This window comes from Frieseomelitta varia, unplaced genomic scaffold (assembly GCF_011392965.1).
Source record: "Frieseomelitta varia isolate USP_RPSP 00005682 unplaced genomic scaffold, Fvar_1.2 scaffold_238, whole genome shotgun sequence".
In the NCBI taxonomy this organism is placed as follows: Eukaryota; Metazoa; Arthropoda; class Insecta; order Hymenoptera; family Apidae; genus Frieseomelitta; species Frieseomelitta varia.
Window position 1 is genome coordinate 247,746 of NW_025109966.1, and position 18,624 is coordinate 266,369.

Sequence of the window (18,624 nt, forward strand, 5' to 3'; positions counted from 1 at the left end):
AATTTACTGGATAGGCATGTACATTTCGTAGTAGTTGTAAAAATATTTGATGAAAAGAATTTGAATAATTACGTAGTTGAATCCTGTGATGGTGCAATAAAATAATATTCGCTATTACAGTATTTATTTGTCGTAAAAATCCAACAACTGCGTTTCTGTAATTATTACCAAGATGACCTAAAATTAATAATCTACGCGATCTAATTTAATCTGTAAAACAACATGAGCCTCCAACGAAATTGCGAGCCAGTAGCAACAAATATTAATTCATCCATCTAAAAAAATTTCTTTAGGATTAAGAGCCAATCCAATTAACAAATTATAATTGTAACAACAATTCGATAACAGACAATTCACATTTTAAAAAACGCATCGGTCCAAGGAAGAACCTTTCAATTCCGCGATCTTCAAAATTTCGTAATTCAAAACAAAGAAAAAAAAAAATAATATATCTCTCTTGTTTAATTTTTTAACCGACGCAATTTTTCAACTCGCGCAAGAGGAACGCATCTATCAAAAGGAAGAACCGCGTCGAACCCGTGGAAACCTGCGGTAACTCTCACGTAAATCTGTTTCCCCGACTGGCTCGAAACCGAGGTTCGCCGATTCATTCATTCCGCCTCGCGATTATAATGCGATTCTCACGCGCTGTGCCGCGCAAGAAAAAAAAACGAAAAACGATCGCCGCCGGAAGACAGAATTCACGGATGCTTTCGGTATTCGAAGACCCTTGGGCGATGTTTCGATGCGCGCCTCACAGTCCGATCTCGAGCGTACGCGCAAACTTAATTAACTCGACGCCCGTCCAAAGGTATCGGACACAGCTCTTTTTTCTCCCCTTTTGCGTACACCATATACGATGTATAACTATGAGAGATAGAGAGAGAAGCCTTATAATCATGTAACTAGAGATAGTACCTTACTAACAGGTTCAAACTTTTAATCGATCCAAATGTTGGACAAGTTATATTTCCAATGGTATTTACAAACATACTCGAGTCTAAATGAGATCATTTCGAATGTTACGCAAGAGCTAGTATCAAGTAGACTCGAATGGGATTAGGAGATAGGATCGAGTACTCCATAAGATTAGAATCTTTAATAGTAGATTGGATTCAAATTATTTACATTTCCAGTATTATAAGTGCTTTCAGGAATCTAACTCTGACAAACTAACTGTTAACAAAGAAGATAATATTGATAAGAATAATTGACAAAGATTGACATCTTTTAATTCAGGAAATCGCCGAATGTTGTGTACGACTTTTAACGTGGATCGGACATTTTTGACTGAACAAAACTATGACGTGATTTTCACCACACTGTATTCATCATGTCGAGTGAGCTCGCTTCACCATTGAATTTAATTTATTTGTATAAAATATATACATTGAACTTAATGAAATTCATTGTATTCATACGTTGAACTACAAAAAATATATATTGAATAGTATTCATACTATTCATATATAAAACATATTAATAAACATATATATTGAACAATATTCATTAAAACATATTAATAAATAAATAAATAAATATATATATATTGAACAGTATTCATTAAAATATATATATTGAATAATATTAAAAGATATTAAGAAATAAATAAATAAATAAATATATATATATATATATTGAACAGTATTCGTTAAAACACATATTAATAAATAAATAAATAAATATAAATATATATATATATATTGAACAGTATTCATTAAAATATATATAATAAATAGTATTCATTAAAACATATTTAGTTTCGAAATTATATATGTTTTAATCAAACGCTACAAGTGTATTCATTGAAACTATCTATGAAACGAAACTCAGATACTGAACTTGATTCGTATAAAATGAATACGTTGCAAATATATTTATATATTTTTACCTTCGAGTAGTATTTGAAATCCATGAAACGAAAGTTGGATATCGAACGTGTTAGCACTTGATGCCATCTCTACTTCTAATAGCGTAATAACCGCGATTTGTTGGTTCTCATCCGTGCGACGTAGCATTTTTTCCAGTTGCGGAAGTACGCTGACCCCGACGAGGATAGGTTTCTATCGTCCCTGCACCCTGGTCACGAACATCTCAAATTGGTTGTAGAAATACCGCCTGCCGTCCAGGAATTTATTTCCAACCGAGCGACTACCTTCGACCGATGCCTGTCGAGAGGTCAAATCGTACAATGTATTGCAGCGCAAACTCGCACGGTGTTTAGAAAATAGGGAATTCAATCGTCTGGCCACGAATCAACTATTTCCCCTTCTACCATCTTTGCATCTTCGTGAGAGAAGCACTGTTTCTTTTATTTCCACGAAATATTCGTTTCATCACGAATGTCAGATTTTGGTGAATTTAGAAAAGTCCATTCATTTGTAATATGTTACTGTGTCTGCGTAAAATTGTATGAAAAATTTAATTCAATGAATAATAATTACCAATGAGAAAGTACATATGTAGAAAGAATTGTAGTATCAAATAAAGTATTAATATTTTATATTGTGTATTATATCATGTTCTTTTTAAAATCCAAGAAATGGAACAATATCTTTTAAATAAAAAGTTACGACTAAATTTTATACAAATTCATATTTCCAAAATAAATATTTTATAGATATTTACATGATGGATAGGATATTTTTGAGAATATGTTTTTCATCACGTTCAGTTTCTTCAGATATTTTTCCAGATTTTCTTTGCAATTATTTCGTCTTTATTTATAAATAAAAATCATAAAATTATATTTAAAAAACATATATATATATATATATATATATATATATATATAGAGAGAGAGAGAGAGAGAGAGAGAGTAAAAATATATAGTTAGAATTATTAAAAATCGAACCTCGGTAGAACATTGTTTTATGTAACTAAATAGAATAATTGCAGTATTTAATAATTTGGATATTATTAGAGAATTTCTAAAAATGAACAAAAACCGAAAGCGAATAATTTGCATCTCATCAACGTGTCTCTTATTTCCTTGAGGAAAACCCATAGGATTTTTTTATCCGAAACCGGTCACGCTGTTGAGAAACATTCTCAAGATCAAGAATCATTTAAACCAGCACTTATTTAACGAGTGACCACATCGTACTATTTCGTAATTCGTATTTTGTAATTCATTATAATATGATTTTCAAATTCCAAACATAGATATATAATATCTACCAAAGACTCGTTGTTCGAGTTCCCTTCACAAACATCCACCACGTCCATTCAACTTTTTCTTTTAATTCTCACTTTGAATCCACAATTTTCTTTTTTTTCTTTTTTTTAAGTCATAGAAATCATGAACTTTTCGGTCTATACGGTGTTCAAAATGTCGATAATTCGTGAATCACAGATAAGAGATTAAACATATCGTTCTCTTCTGACGACGAAACGTTCGTTTTTAAAATAATAATAATAATAACAAATTAAAAATAATAAAATAATAACATAATAACAAATAATAATAAAATAATAAAATAATAATAATAAAAAATATATAAGTGACTAAAAAATATAATATAAAAGAAATATGATGCAAGAAAAAATAATTTACACACAAAAGATACAAAAAATACAAATACGTCATATTAAAAAAAGAAGAAGAAAAAAAGAAAAAGAGAAGAACGACACTGATTTGAAGATATCTCAGAGACAGGAAAGTACAAGTTTCTTCATACCGTTCACGAACAACTGAGATTATGATTAAAACATTTTTTTAGCGTCATTAGAGACAAATGAGACACTCTGTGTTCTGGTTCTGGTGAGACGTAAACTGTTGCGAGAACACCAAATTCAATGATACAGGAAGATACAAGAGAAAGAGAGAGAGAGCTCGCGATTAGATTTACAAACAATAGACGTTATGAACGTTGAAAAGCGAACGATAGGAAACCGCTACGTGTAATCATAAATTCCTGCTAATTGCGTGTGAGAAGGGCTTCCATTGAAAGCGGGCGCGGTTTCGATTGTCGCGCCTTCTTCGTCCTTAATGACGATTAAATGTTTCTCAAGTTCGGCGTTCACGTGTTCAGCCGTGAAAGGCGACCATCCGTTCGATGGTCGCGGCAATTTTCATAAAACTGGTTGCTCGCCAACTGGTGTGTTGTTCGCTTTCTCTCGAAACGGGCCTACGCGCTGTATAAGTGCTCGCGAGGAACAGACGTAGCGAACAATGTACGCGGTATAAAACGACCCGGCTTGTGGTTTACGACCGGCTGGCCTTGACTTTTGCGGAGAACCTTGCAGATTTATCCGAGACGCGGCCGGGATTTTGAGGAAAACCGACACACTTCGGGGTCGATCGTTCTCGTCGTTTCGCTGAACGATCCTCTGGGAACAGGGACAGAACGTCCGCGAACAATTCACGTAATTGTCCGGAATTAATGCGGTTGCGGTTAATTCACCGCAATCGTTGGAAACTTGATTCCCGATGGATGCAAAGTAAAGAGAGAGGTAAAGAAGAATGACCAAAAAATGAGAGGCGTTTCGGATACTGTAATTTCGGTACTGATAGTTTCTGACTTAGCGAGACATCAGTCGCGGTAAATTTTTAAATTGAGTTAATAATTCTTATGAAGTATCGGGGCTTGGATAATTGAAAAAAATTATTCACAGAAATTTTGCAAATTGCTCGCGACAAATTTGAACTTGACGCCAGTATCGGATCTCTTGTTTAATTACTGAAAAAAGTGCTACGATATCATTATGATACTATAATATTAATTAATTAGACTGCGAACTTTTATGTAATTTTATATTTTGACGAACGTTAAAGACTTTCCTTCTGTTATTAAATAACATGTTACAACAAACACTCTTTTCCCGATTATTTCTTACGTATTTTTGCATATTGCGTGCGCTCTCTGCACTTCTGCATCTCTAAATTCTCATAAATATACAAATTATTCTACTAATTTACTTTCACTGACTATGAGATGGGAAACTACATATGTACATTTCAATTCTAATTAATTATTTATAAGATATTTAGGCTCGATACTGAAGGTCAGTATATAATTCAAGAAAGGCGATAATTTTGTTCTATCATAAAAATTTCTCTCCGAAAGGTCGTCATAAACTATATTACGTGGAAGACAATAGATAAAGACAACATAAAGCATTATAAGTCTAAGCCTTGACAGCTTGAGAGACCATCGATCTTCCATCTGATACTTCGATAGTTATTCACGAAAAGAGAGAGAGAGAGAGAGAGAGAGAGAGAGAGAGAGAGAGAGAGAGAAAGTTTCGAGAAACCACCGAGGTCGCTCGAAGAAGGGTGCCGTTCCCAACACATGATTTTTTTAACACTGACAGAGAGGAAGCAACGCATTCTCACATACCAGTCGGTTCTCGTTCCGTAGAGAAGGTCCCGAGCAATTTCGTGGCACTGACACCGTACACCCGTGTTCTTTACTTCCGGTTTAGCCAACGGTACCTCGGTAGGGTTATTATGCGTCTGCAAGGACTACCGTCTGACATCTCTGTGAACACGTACATCACAAGATTACACATGTGTACAAAAGCGAACGAGAATATCTTATTGTTAGTCGCTAGTGTAATTCATCGAACAAACGTGAGAATCGCGAAATTTAACGATATAAGACAGATATAAGACGATGAATTTTTCATGCAAATTTTTCATAATTTATACCTTGGACATTTCATACACAAATTTCTCATAAATGTACAAAGACTCCTATTCGTTCTAGCATTTTAAGAAACGTATTTACTAGAATATAATTGAAAACTGAAATAAAATGAAATTCGAATACAAAAGTATGAAAATAGTTTAACAATAATATAATAATTAATGTTTCGTAATGATACAATTAATAAGATGTGGGTGAAAAATTGCAAAGTGCAAAAATCACTACATTATTTGTATTATTATTCCTCGTACTGGGCTCACAGAAATAGAAATTTACACAGATAGTCTATAGTAATTGGTAATAGGATATTTCTAATGTTATAATCAATATTTTTAAAACGTTCAGGCGAATAAAAAATTAATGTAAGAATCAAACAGAGAATGTCCTTCTATTTTAATTGTTGTGTTATGTTAAATATGCAGCTAAGATTGTTCTTTAAAAAAGAAACGAAAATATGATTTATATATCTATCATATTCTTTACTTGTAATTTTCACGTTTTAAGCTGAGTTACGCAATCGGAAAGTACCATTTACGCCTCAAAATTAAATTGAACAAAATTATTTGTGTTAATGTCATTCGATTTGATGAATGATTCTGAAGATTTTGATTACTGAATAATAAATATTCGTTCCTTTTGACTGCTTTTCGAAATGGGTTTTTATATGCCTTAATGGCTGTGGTTGGTTTCACGACTACACGTTGAAGAATGAATGTGATTTCATACACAGTTATGTAAATTTAGCAAATTAATAACGATCAACTAATATTTTTTGTGGTTTGTACAGAAAATTGTGAAATATCTTGAAAGTAACGAAAATTGTAAATTGTGAAACATGAATTGAGTAATAATCAAAATTTCACGATGTATTTCGGCGTAATAATAAAAGAAGAAAATTGATTAATAATTTAATAATCAATTTTTTGACTGATGAAAAATTATCATTCCTCTTCGAATGTTTCACTAAATTAGCAAAAATTTTTCGAAAGGAAGAATTACATTCACCAGTATTTGGTTTGTGAATCACACGTATCTTTAAAAAAAAAATCAACGGTCAGTAAAATATAGCTAGCACGATAAATAACAGATTTTTTTGGGCAATAAGAAAAGATACAATGTATGAATAAATAAAAGCAAAAAAAGAGAGAAAAAAACTAAGTACTGATGGACTTTCTAGTTTCTAGCTGAGAACCATCGATCATCACGATCATCTTTCTGATCATTTAAGCGTTTAATACTCACGAGATATCAACGTAACATTAATTTCGCATACAATAAATATTTCTCCTACTTTTCTACATTTTTCACATTGATAACTATCATTTAATCCCATTAAAGTTCCTAAAATGCAGATGTTTGATAAAGAATTTTTTAATATGCAAATCTAACAAAAACGAATAAGCAACTGTTATGATAAGATGTTTGCCAAATTATTCTACCGTACATAGTAGAATTTAATAAAATAATGTTAATCATATGGAAACAAAATTAATTTAAATTTAAATTTATATGCATATAGATTTTCATAGTCTACTGTAAAATAAGCATTAGCTTTTAAATAAAATGATCGACTAATAACTTGCTGATGTACATACAAGTATATCAATTTTACATAAGTAAAACAAGTATGCTCACGCGTATGAACAACGTTGTAAGAAATTGGGCGGAAGTAAAACGATGGAATTAAGTAGGCCACCAAACTCGACCAGAGCAGGGAAAAAACAGAAAAGGATGCCATCGAATCTCGAACGAACGTTAACCGGAGAAAATGTATAACTATCATGGGAGAAAGGTCCAAAAGCCGGGTTCGTTGGCCTTCGTCTTCTTCCGAAGGTGTGCATGTTCATAAAACGTGTCGTCGGAGCTCAAGTCGATTTAATGCGATCACGTGAACAAATAGAAAAAGAAAATATGACAAATATGTCTCACGAAGACAGATATCGAAGATGGAAAGTGGATCTTGATTCACGGCCAGAAAATGCTTTGAGCTCTAGTGACTGATGCATCGACGTGACGAGAAAGCGATATTTAATATTTTCACATAAGTTAAAGAGTTATTTCTCAAGAATCAAATTGGTTATATTGTAACTAGCTCACTGGTTATTTAAATCACGAAATATGAAGTTTAATAATTAAGTCTGGTCGACTTTTAAAATCTTACATGATTTGAGTTCAAATCGACGTAAGTCAGATTGGTTTCTATCTATAAAAATATTTAAATTATTTGTACGAAAGAACTATGATTTATAAATTATTTATATTATTATATTAATAAATATTTATAAATTATTTTAACATATTAGTGTTTTAAATTCAAATAAAATTATATAAATTATAATAAATAATAATTTTAATTATAAATTATATTATATTAATATTGTATAGTAATATTAAGAGTTGCATTTTTAACTTTATTTGAACGAAAAATTTTAAGTTATATACAAAATCAAAGTCTTTCTTAAAATTCAGTTTCGTTTCTCGTCTGTTATATTAAGAACTAACTATCTAATAATTTACTGTAATATACTAATTTTCTTAATATTCTTTTTCATAAAAAAAATATCTGTTTCTATTTTGTTTCTTTGATTGTATTCACAAAATATATACATTTTGTAGAAAATTCTTCTACAGAAAGCACGTATCTCTCAAAAGTAATAAATAAACTATTAAATCCCACTTTCTTTAAAATCCTACAATTCATAATATCCATGAATTATACATCACAGTAAATTTCAGAATTCAATCGTTCAAAATTAGTACCTTGACGTCGCAAGCACACAGTTACAATGCTGCAAAGTATACACAAAAAAGAAAAAAAATTTTAATAAAACGTTTCGTTTATTACCTTTTGTGTTTGTAAGTATAGCTCATGGTCGCTCTGATTACCAAACATTTCACAAAGCATCCATTTTACGAGTTTAGTTTAAAAAAATTTGATTCTAAAAATTTGATTCATCTGGAACCATCAACTGAAACTGGTTTCTGTTTAGATTGCTCTTTTGAAAACGTTCGATTCCGAACATATATCTTTCTTGCTTATGTTTTTTTTTCACTATTCGTATGCGCGATGTATGAACATTGAATAGGTGGTTCTTCGGTGAATAAACAACGTTCACATGATTTCATCTTTTCGCGTGGGCGAGGTAAAAGTTCTTCCGCTGTTTCGTGAATGAAAAACATTCGATGTCATTCTGGGGAGGCACAATGTGAAATTTGCATAAGATGGAAAACGCGATTAGGAACAGGTCGGCTGAAACGAGTTTGAAACAAATCTGGAATGAAATCAGTGGAATAATGATAACAACGCATATTCAGAAATTATATTCAATCGACTTGATTCTGAGTTTGGTTTTTAAGAATCTCTTAATTAAAAATTACGAAAATTTATTAATTTACAAATTAGATTTATTTTACGTCGTGCGAGTTTCAATTTGCGTAATTTTCAAGCAATAGATTCTTAAAAACACAGTCTTCGGTTTGTATATTATCTACGATTCAAAATGAAATCGATTCGATTGGAATTTACAGTTAAGATTCTGGAAGAAAATTTTGTGACCAGATGAAAATTTTTACTTCGTACAAACATTATTATATATACATATAATGAAAGTATTCAGACACTTAATGAGAGTTTATTGATATTTTAAACTGTTTAACGGGTCTTTGTAAATTTTTGAAAAAAAAAATACTCCATTTACTGCATGATAAAATATTTTTGAAAAAAAAACGAATGTCAAAGAAGAAGCTTCACGTATTAAAATGAGTCCAAGTGAATTGTTGTACGATTTTTTTTCATAAAATTGTAACAATTTAAAACATTGACAAATTTTCATCGAGTCTGAATGCTTTCGTGGCCCACTGTATATTAAAACTAAAGGTACTAAACTCCTATATATGAAATAACAATAATAATTCATTATTTAAAAATTATTGTTACGTATAATGTAATCATTTAATAATTAATATTCTCATAAATAATCTGCTAATGATTGAACGATATTAAAGAAAGGTCCATGAAAAGCAACAACCTTCTTACTTGTTTTATACGATAATTACACGGAATAACAAGACTAATTATTGCAGAGTGGCAATAATTAGAACGATTCATAGTGTGTCGTATAATTCTTTTTCAAATCACAAATGAAAAGTTGTCGTCCTTACGTGTAACACGAAACTGCTTGCAAAACTGTTGCTCGGTATTTCTGTACAAGCAAAACTGAGCTTTGGTTTGAATTACATCAGACATCGTGTTGTTGAATTTCCGAGATCATAATGCATGGTGAACACCGACCCGATGAAATAAACTTTCTATATTTATTTCCAACGATATCATTACGAAATCTCATATACGTATCATTTGCGAATATTGTTAGATCTCTTTTAAACCTTTGCTTCTTTAAACGTTACAATTAATTGTCAACTACACGATGACTTTGAAAATATGTTCATTTCAAAATACACTAATATAAGTCATTTCATAGTAATATAAAATACTTCAATATTTACAATTCCACAGAATCACTTTATAATCAAATATTTATAAGCTCCCGATTCGAAGATTTCCGAAGATTGTTAAAATCCACGATTCTTATCTCAGTAATTTACAATTTATATCGTTGACTTAATTCAGTCGAGTAAAAATATTATTTGCGCGAATAATATCATTCGTATGATTACTTTATTATTAATATTCAATCAAATGATGTTTTATTTCAATAATACTTTAATTGCTAACCATTAAATACTTTATTATTAGTATAAACGGTATATTTTTTAAAATACTTGTAAAAGAAATGACAAGCGTTGATCCGACTTTGATCTGACTAAAAGACTTTAAGAAATGTTTTAAAAAATTTTTTTAAAAATTTTCTATAATCGCTAGGATCTTAATAATGGCCGAAACTCATGTTAAATGTAGAAAAATGCAGAGACGGCTCTTTATGTTTCAGCATGGCATTAACATGAAATTTCGCAATCACTTCCGCATTCTTTGATCGTGTACCATGGTGTAGAATTACGGCGAAAGAAAAATGTAAATTTTACGATAATTAATCGAAGGCAATGAGGGCACAGATACGAACAGTCGCACACCAATTATGATTGCATTGCAACACGTAATGATTAATAATATGTCATAAATATTACACGCATGTTCGCACGCATGTTCGCACGCATTATGCGATTTAAATATCTTTAAAGTATATTAGAATATCAAAATAGTTACCCTTAGACAAAATCACAAATCAATTCCTTCTTACGTCGTCATCTCATTGACAAAAATTTTATAACAGCTTCTATTTAAAATCAACCTATAATAAGAAAAATTACAAGTATTTATATTATGTGTACAATAATACAGTACATAATAAATATATTATAGATAAAAAAAAATTACAGTAAAATAATATTTCTTGCAGTTCCATAAATTATTTCCAGGCACTCAAACTAATGGTGAAGAAAAAAACTCTTCGAAATTCGATTCGACGTGATTCGATTTCATTTTCAAACACAAGTCTGAAAGTAATTCTAGCGTCTGACATTGTGACTTCACTCGTTTGCGCGTTGGATGACAGAAAAAGTAGCTTTTGACGAAATATAATACCAAATATGAACAACCTATGAATTATTTCTGTTCCAAGTTCGATAGCAAGACTGTTAACAATAAAAAAAATACTTCTTAATAATTTGCAGTTATTTAACGACAAACAATATTATTATTTACATTTATTGATCCAATTAAACTGTGCATTCGTTTCACGAATAATTACTATAATTCAATAAATTACTGTAATTTGAAGAAATCACTAATTTATAGAAATTGTCTTTTATTGCTATAAATGAATAAAAGTATCTGACCTATTTACTTGTATTTTTTCTATGTTATTGTAAAATTAAACAAAAGATGGTTAATGTACTGAATGAATATTAAGCATGTATTATCAATTTAAAGATTGTAAAATATTAATTTCTATATAAAAATAGATTTTGATTAATCATTCAAATATAAATATTAGGATATATTTAATTCATATAGAAATGTTTCATCAAGATAGAAACTGAATAAATTGACGTAATTGTTGTACATATGTAATTAGAAAGACATAAATATTGCAGTGACTTTATGCCCTAAATGGCAAAAACACTGAATTGAATTAATCCACTCGATATAACTAAATTTCTACATCACTGAACTGCTATAAATATAAAATAATAAAATTTCTAAGTTACAATTACAGTATATTGATAAATATACAATATTACAATATTAATAAATATAGTTTAAAGGAGAAAACATACACCCTTGATCAAATTATGATGGATGATTTCTCATGTTTAGTTTTATTTATATATTCACTCTTTCATTACATATGTAATTAGAGTATGCCATTTAAGACTGTATACAATAATTATGTTCATAATGATAATATACATTTTTAAACATTATATTCAAAATATATTTCCAGTTAAGTTCATTTTGCTATTATTTTTTAAGCGTATTTTAGAAAAAAACATAATATTAATATTACATTACTCAAATTGTGTAATATTAATAAACTTTTTATTATTACTATTACTAAATAAGAACAAATCTAGTGATATTGCAACATTTTATTAAAATAGATTTATTTGTACAATCTGTGTTAAAAATAATTTCATTCTTAATCTTTTTGGTAATGACAATCAAATAAACAATTGTCCCCAAAATACACTTATGCAATACTTAACTGAAAAAATGATATTAAACATTACGGATCTCCTCCTTCATTATAAAATTCCATTTGTATAATAACATGTTAATGAAGATTTATATTAACTATGAAACAAACGTAAATAAAATAGAAACTTACATCACAATGGCTATGAATTAAAAAGCCACTCGGAATGTTTTTTTCTTATATAAAAACAGCAATCAAGTTCTAATGTTACTACCACATTTTTTTTATATATTTTCTGCAAATTTGACTGATGGATGGAAAACTGAATAATATTGGTAGCGAATTAGCACAAAGTGCTACTCTACAAACATGTCAACTACCAATCAAGTAGATATTCACGGAGGTTGAGAGTTATATCTGTTATTGTCATCTAGCAATACTAAATGAGATGCTTGTTCATCTTCAAATATGCCTTCATCTACCTCATCATCAGAAATGGTAAGCTCATCAGGATATTTATAACTATTACTTAGTTGACTGGATGGTACCACTTGCTCCTATAAATGAACATAGAATGTTCAAGTTAATATAGCACAGACACATTATATTATACATATTATACAAACACACAATTAAATACAATACCAATTTACCTCGGATTCTGTATTCACATCTTGATATGAAGTATCAATTTCATAGTCAAATAAATCCTCTTCTGGTTCTTCCAATGGTTGAAGTGGTAATTGAGCAGAATCCTCAGTTAAATTCATAGTTACTTCCGGTTCTCCTATAAATTTACATAAGTGTATACTTTTTATCATGCATTAAATATATGTTATTTAGTTTCCTTTGTGTCATTGCTTACGAAGTGGATCATCTACACGATTATCCAAATTAAGATATTCCGTTAACCTGTTGTTATTACTATTATTACTATTATTATTATTGTTATTATTATTATTGTCGTATCTACAGTGAATCAATTCGCGACAATCTTGATTTTCTAATTCATCCATGTCCTCTGTTTACTTCAGTTGATAGTACACTCAGACCGGATCGTCTACGTCTACGCAATATCTGTATACACTAAAAAATGAATACATTTAATTTGTATTTGTAAATGTTCTATCGTGGCATTGAATGTCGGATGAGAAATCATGATCATGTAAGAATCATTTAAACACGAATTAGAAGATTTACTTTGAATTGTTATATCTAGCTGTTGCGAGACAGCAACAAATATTTCGTGATGACGAGGATCTCGTGGATCCTTTTTCTTCTTCAAAATTCATCATTTTGAGCAGATGACTCCGATTACAGTGACGATATCAGAATTCTTCGTCCTTTGCTCTGTTATTGTTAAAACTCATTAATCTATCACAGAGTTTGTTTCTAAATAGAATTATGAAATCTAAAAATGTGCTACGTCATGACGATTGTCGACACAATGTACTCTCCTAAATGTGCTCACCTTCAATGACACGCCTTAATGCTTCTTTCGTAATAAACGTGGAACGGTATACAAACTTTATTTAAAAATTGTTAGTTGTTACCATCAGAAGTAATAATCACAACGAAATAATGACAAGATCACATGCTGAACAATCACTCGAATGTTGCGAGCTGATAGGTTATACGCCTGCTCAGTTCGAATGGCTTTTGTCGAATGACGTCATGTTCAGTAGCGTAGCTATAAAATTTGCTTCTTCAATTACAAGTCTTTCTTTTTTTCAAAATTTATATTTTCAGAATTCATATCTTGATATATTTAATTACATATCATTGAACAATAATAAATTGTTCATTTAACGATTTATTAAGGATGCAAATGTGAGCGTGGTTTCAATTTTTAATTCGTCGAATTGTATTTATAAAATTTTTTTTGTACAATTTTTTGTTTTAAAAGAATTTTAAAACAATCTGCCATATGAGAATCTTGCAAAAGAAATGTCAACGTGTACTTTGTTGTTAAAATTGATCATTTATATCCAATATAATATAAAAGTGTCTATTAATATTATTAATTCAGACGCAATATTACAATGAAACACTACATCCTACTAATCTATGTTAAAAGCTTCTTATCAAAAATATTTTTCTTGTATATATGTATTTCTTAAAATGTCTTAAAATTGTTAACTAATAAGCTATCTTCAAAAAGGAATAAAATGACATATTCGCAGGATATCGAGTCTAAATCGATAATCTCGTCACTTTATTAATTGTCATGAGAAGAAAAAAGAAATGTGTGTGTGTATGTAACATAGAAAATACAGATTAATAAAAAAATATCCATACCTTAAAAACAATTTAGGATAGATGCAAGAAATGATGTTCGGAAAAGAAACGAGGCTATAAGTACAGAATAAAAAAAAAGTAACAACATACACGCCAAAATCGCAAAAATGGATTTTATGGAAGGACCTTCAAACTTTATTTTCGTTTCTTTTAAGCAGACAACCGATTAAAAATTACCAACCGCAAGTGTCGACGTTAATTACAATACTGGATAAAGAATAGCAACTTCTCTTAAGCCATCTACATAATACACATATAGCAATTGTTGCGAAACATTGCAAACTTATCTTCGATTATTTGAAAAACATATTATTAGTTTCTTCTTGTGTCCTTTTTTTTTTTAATCTCTTTTTAATGAAAATAAAAGAAACGATCACAGATTTATTCATATCTTTAATTTTCTCTCTGCATGCGATTGTCACTGTCACTGAAAGAAGAAACTCTAATAATTTCCTTCGATGAAAACGTGTTAGTTGAGAAAAAGGATATTATTATTCTTAATCAATGGATTTTTCTCCCACTAATAGGTGTATCTTCTCCCTCTAATAGGTGTCGATATAAATGTCTACTCTCTACAATGTCTTCTGACCCTCGAGTTTCTCTTTATTTTTTATCATTTTATTTTCTTCGATTGTATTATGAACAGCCTAAATAAAAGCACGTTCGTAGCTTTGCTGCTTTATAGCAATGTAATACTACAAACTTAACGGTGTTTTTTAATCTCTATGACTTTTCGTCCCATGCTGTCTTCTATAAAAATAAGATTATTCTTACAGTCCAGTTTGCTTTCGTAAGATTGTAAAGATTTACAAAAATATGAAATTCGAGAAAGGAAACGTGAATCGCCTGAAAAATCTTCTTTCGGGTTTACGGGAACTCGTCAAACACGTTCCGAGCTGCGTTTCTTCTTCTTTTTTTTTAGGGCATTCTCTTTGACCGGGTATGATGGGACATTCGATTCGCTGTAACTGGAATTAACAGGCGCAATCGCAAGCACAACGACGTACACGCTTCTCACGGCGATGAGTAAATGCCTCTGGGATAGAACGCACCGAACGTGGTTGCACATCTATGAACAAATTGTAATAATTTGTATAATTTTACTCAATGCGAGTGGAATGTTTAATTTAAATGAAATCAGTGACCTACATTACGTATGTCATTGTATCTGTAATGTGAAGAATGAAATTAAATTTTTTTTTTTAAATAAATAGTAACGAGAATGCAATAGGAGGAAGGCCATGAAATATAGTAAAGTTAAAAATAAGAAAGAAGAGATTAGAAGTTTAATGATGTACTTACAGTGTGGGCGACTTTCTTCTTCTTGTTCTTGTTGTTGCTGTTGCACTTGTTGTTGTTGCTGGTCCATCATCATGTGTGGTGTTTGTTGTTGCTCTTGCTGCCTTTGCTCTGATTCTTGTTCAGAGTTTTGATTATCAGTAACTTCAGCACGGGCCTCAACAGGTATTTCCAAGGATTCTACAGGTCTCAGTGGCAGAGAAATTCTTGGAACTGGGAACGCATTACCTTCTACGACCTAAAAATGAAAATAAATACTGGTGAATTGATTAAATACTTACAAAATTGGACATTCGATTAATGATAATTGATACGAGTGAAAATAACGACGATGAAAAAAAAAATGGCAGCGGTGGGATTCGAACCCACGCCTCCGAAGAGACTGGTGCCTTAAACCAGCGCCTTAGACCGCTCGGCCACGCTACCTAATGTAAACTTGGTGAAAAATTGCTGTTGCAGCGGTTCTCATTTATTCTTATCATTATAAATCAATAAACTGGGAAGATGATGGTTTCAGAACGCGTCGGTTAGATACCGAAATATACGCTAATAAAATATTGTTATAATATCTTTTTACCTGGTGAATTATGTTACGAATTTCCGCCGGTACAGGAAAGTTTCTTTCTTCCTCGCTATCATCCTCCGGTCCAGGAAAAGGTCTCGCTTCCTGTTGTTCGTTGGAACCATCCGGTCGCTGGCGGCCCTCGATATTTCCATGCTCCAATAGATTTCGTACCTCTATCGGAAGTGGAAGTCCTAAAGGAATGGGTTGAGCTCCTTCCGGGAACGGTTTGAACTCCTGGACATTCTGAGAAACAATATGAATAAAATTTTAAATTTTCATCATATGCGTCTGACAGAGAGAAATCTAGTGGAAATGTTTCAAATAAATTACCTCGCGGCGAGCACCATCTGGTATTTGTACGGGTACAGGTCTCGCTTCACCGGTGATATGTTGAATGATATTCTTAATCTCTAGAGGTACTTGTTGGATAATCCTTCGAATTTCGAACGGAATTCCTTGGAAGGGCGAACGTTGTCTTTCTTGCACTTGAGGCTGCGGTTGGGGTTGTGACTGAGGCTGAGCTTGAGGCTGAGGTTGCATCTGGGGCTGCATTTGAGGCTGTACTTGCGGTGGCATCTGAGGTGGACGTTGTTCGGTTTGCGGGATCAATACATGAGGAATAATCCTTTGCTCATGAATCTGAGCTTCTGGCTGCGGCGCTGGAGGAGGCATCATAGCTGGTTCTTGGCCATATGCTCCAGTTTGTTCGACTTGTTGATACATCAGAGGTACTTGTTGCGGTTCCTGGGGCATTGGTGGTCGCATACCTCTTATTGGATTCACCGGGAAATGACGCAATTCGATGGGAATTCGACGCAGCTCAACCTAAATGAATTTCAATTAGTCGTAAATTCAAATGTAATCATTGCAGTTGCAATGACTTTTTATATATTAAGAATAGAATAAATGTAATTGAATGGAACAAACAGTTGCATTAAGAAGCAATGATTGATATCAAGAATTTAAAGAAAATTAATATTTCTGTTGTTATTAATATAAAATACACTGACTTGTGGTCCCATCGCAGGATTTTGTGGTCCCATCATGGGCGTCTGTGGTCCCATACGTGGAGGCCTCATCTCCATAGTTACCTGAGGGATATTTCGCAATTCAGGGGGAAGAATACCAGGTGGGATGTGATTAAGTCCGCGTGGGTCGCTAAGTGGTAACTGTTGCATGTCAGGAACTTGATACTGAGTGTGCACTTGATATTGATGGTAGGCTGGGTTCTGCTCCTGAGACTGAAGTGGTACTTGGACGGTTCCCAATGGAATAATAATTGGCGTGAGCATCTCTTGATCTTGCTGCCTAAAAATCAAGCATATTTTGAATGTTAATATGGAAGTCAATTGAATGAATATTCAATTGAACTTTAAATTCATACTCTTGATGAGGATTGCCAGATTCGCACAAAATGGCGACACGTTCCCCGCTCAGTCTTTGATAGCGAGAATCAGTATTGTTATCAATATTATTGTTGTTAGCACCGTCCATCACTTGATCGGCCCTTCGTCTTTCGACAACGCACGAAACTCTGCTGCGTGCCTCTTGGATCAAAGTCTAAAAAATAAGAGTAATCAAATATACATACGTATATATATCCATTTTATAGATTTGTCGACTTTCAATAGAAATTCCGTTCTCTCTCGATTTATTAATTTTTAGAAATTCTACTTACGCCAGCAATTTCATCAAAATCGAGTTGAAGGGGCAATTTGATGTGCACGGGAGGAAAATCGTCGTCATCGTAGTCATCGTCATCATCGTCATGGTCACCGCTTTCGTTGTCTGACTTTGAATTGTTCTCATCCTCCTTGTGGACTTTGACGTCCTTGGTGTCTGGCTCTGCTTCTTTCTTCACTGGTGTTTGCTCAGCGAGAGATTGCTGAACCTCCTTCGTTTCGCTCGTATCCTGCACAATGATAAAATATTCCTTAGTATACCTTACGTTTCGTAATTTCTTTAATTTCTTATACAATAATTTCTTTAACAAACTTTAAAATCATTAACAACGAATAACTCGTTAATCAATAATTCCATATAAAAATGCCGGCCATTTAATTCGCCAGTATCTCATAAATTTTACATTTCATCATTAAAGTACGATCCACCATTCGATTATCTACGTTTCATCAAAATAAAACCTATATACAAT

At 31.7% G+C, this 18,624-nt stretch overlaps 2 protein-coding genes and 1 non-coding gene across 12 annotated transcripts in view; all 3 read right to left on the reverse strand.

The window, feature by feature from the left end:
• Positions 1–1,891: 1,891 nt before the first annotated feature.
• On the reverse strand, positions 1,892–14,269 carry LOC122527904 (putative mediator of RNA polymerase II transcription subunit 29). Of its 10 annotated transcripts, XR_006306444.1 has the most exons (9): positions 13,779–14,269; positions 13,508–13,699; positions 13,173–13,393; positions 12,961–13,094; positions 12,500–12,864; positions 11,047–11,303; positions 10,876–10,960; positions 5,343–5,483; positions 1,892–2,168 (listed from the first exon to the last, which is right to left on the reverse strand). XR_006306444.1 is itself a non-coding variant. In XM_043652482.1 (5 exons), exons 3-5 carry the CDS (start codon positions 13,321–13,323, stop codon positions 12,703–12,705), a joined length of 447 nt encoding a protein of 148 aa, XP_043508417.1. In that variant the 5' UTR covers positions 13,324–13,393; positions 13,508–13,699; positions 13,779–14,269; the 3' UTR covers positions 12,246–12,702. The 10 variants fall into 10 exon arrangements, 2 of the variants coding, with proteins under 2 accessions (XP_043508417.1, XP_043508418.1); XR_006306445.1 differs by lacking the exons at positions 1,892–2,168; positions 5,343–5,483 and adding an exon at positions 8,703–8,809; XR_006306442.1 differs by lacking the exons at positions 1,892–2,168; positions 5,343–5,483 and adding an exon at positions 8,703–8,901.
• A 444-nt stretch (positions 14,270–14,713) lies between these two features.
• LOC122527901 (transcription factor SPT20 homolog) overlaps positions 14,714–18,624 on the reverse strand; it is a 31,887-nt gene continuing 27,976 nt past the window's right edge. Inside the window, exons 3-9 of the mRNA XM_043652474.1 lie at positions 18,148–18,381; positions 17,854–18,029; positions 17,480–17,777; positions 16,800–17,294; positions 16,482–16,712; positions 15,908–16,142; positions 14,714–15,674 (exon numbers count right to left, since the gene is read on the reverse strand). Of these exons, the coding sequence (XP_043508409.1) occupies positions 15,580–15,674; positions 15,908–16,142; positions 16,482–16,712; positions 16,800–17,294; positions 17,480–17,777; positions 17,854–18,029; positions 18,148–18,381 (1,764 nt within the window). The 3' untranslated portion in view covers positions 14,714–15,579. The remainder of the gene's footprint in view (positions 15,675–15,907; positions 16,143–16,481; positions 16,713–16,799; positions 17,295–17,479; positions 17,778–17,853; positions 18,030–18,147; positions 18,382–18,624) is intronic.
• Positions 16,249–16,330, reverse strand: Trnal-aag. Its single transcript has one exon. It is a non-coding gene; the product is annotated as a tRNA-Leu (tRNA).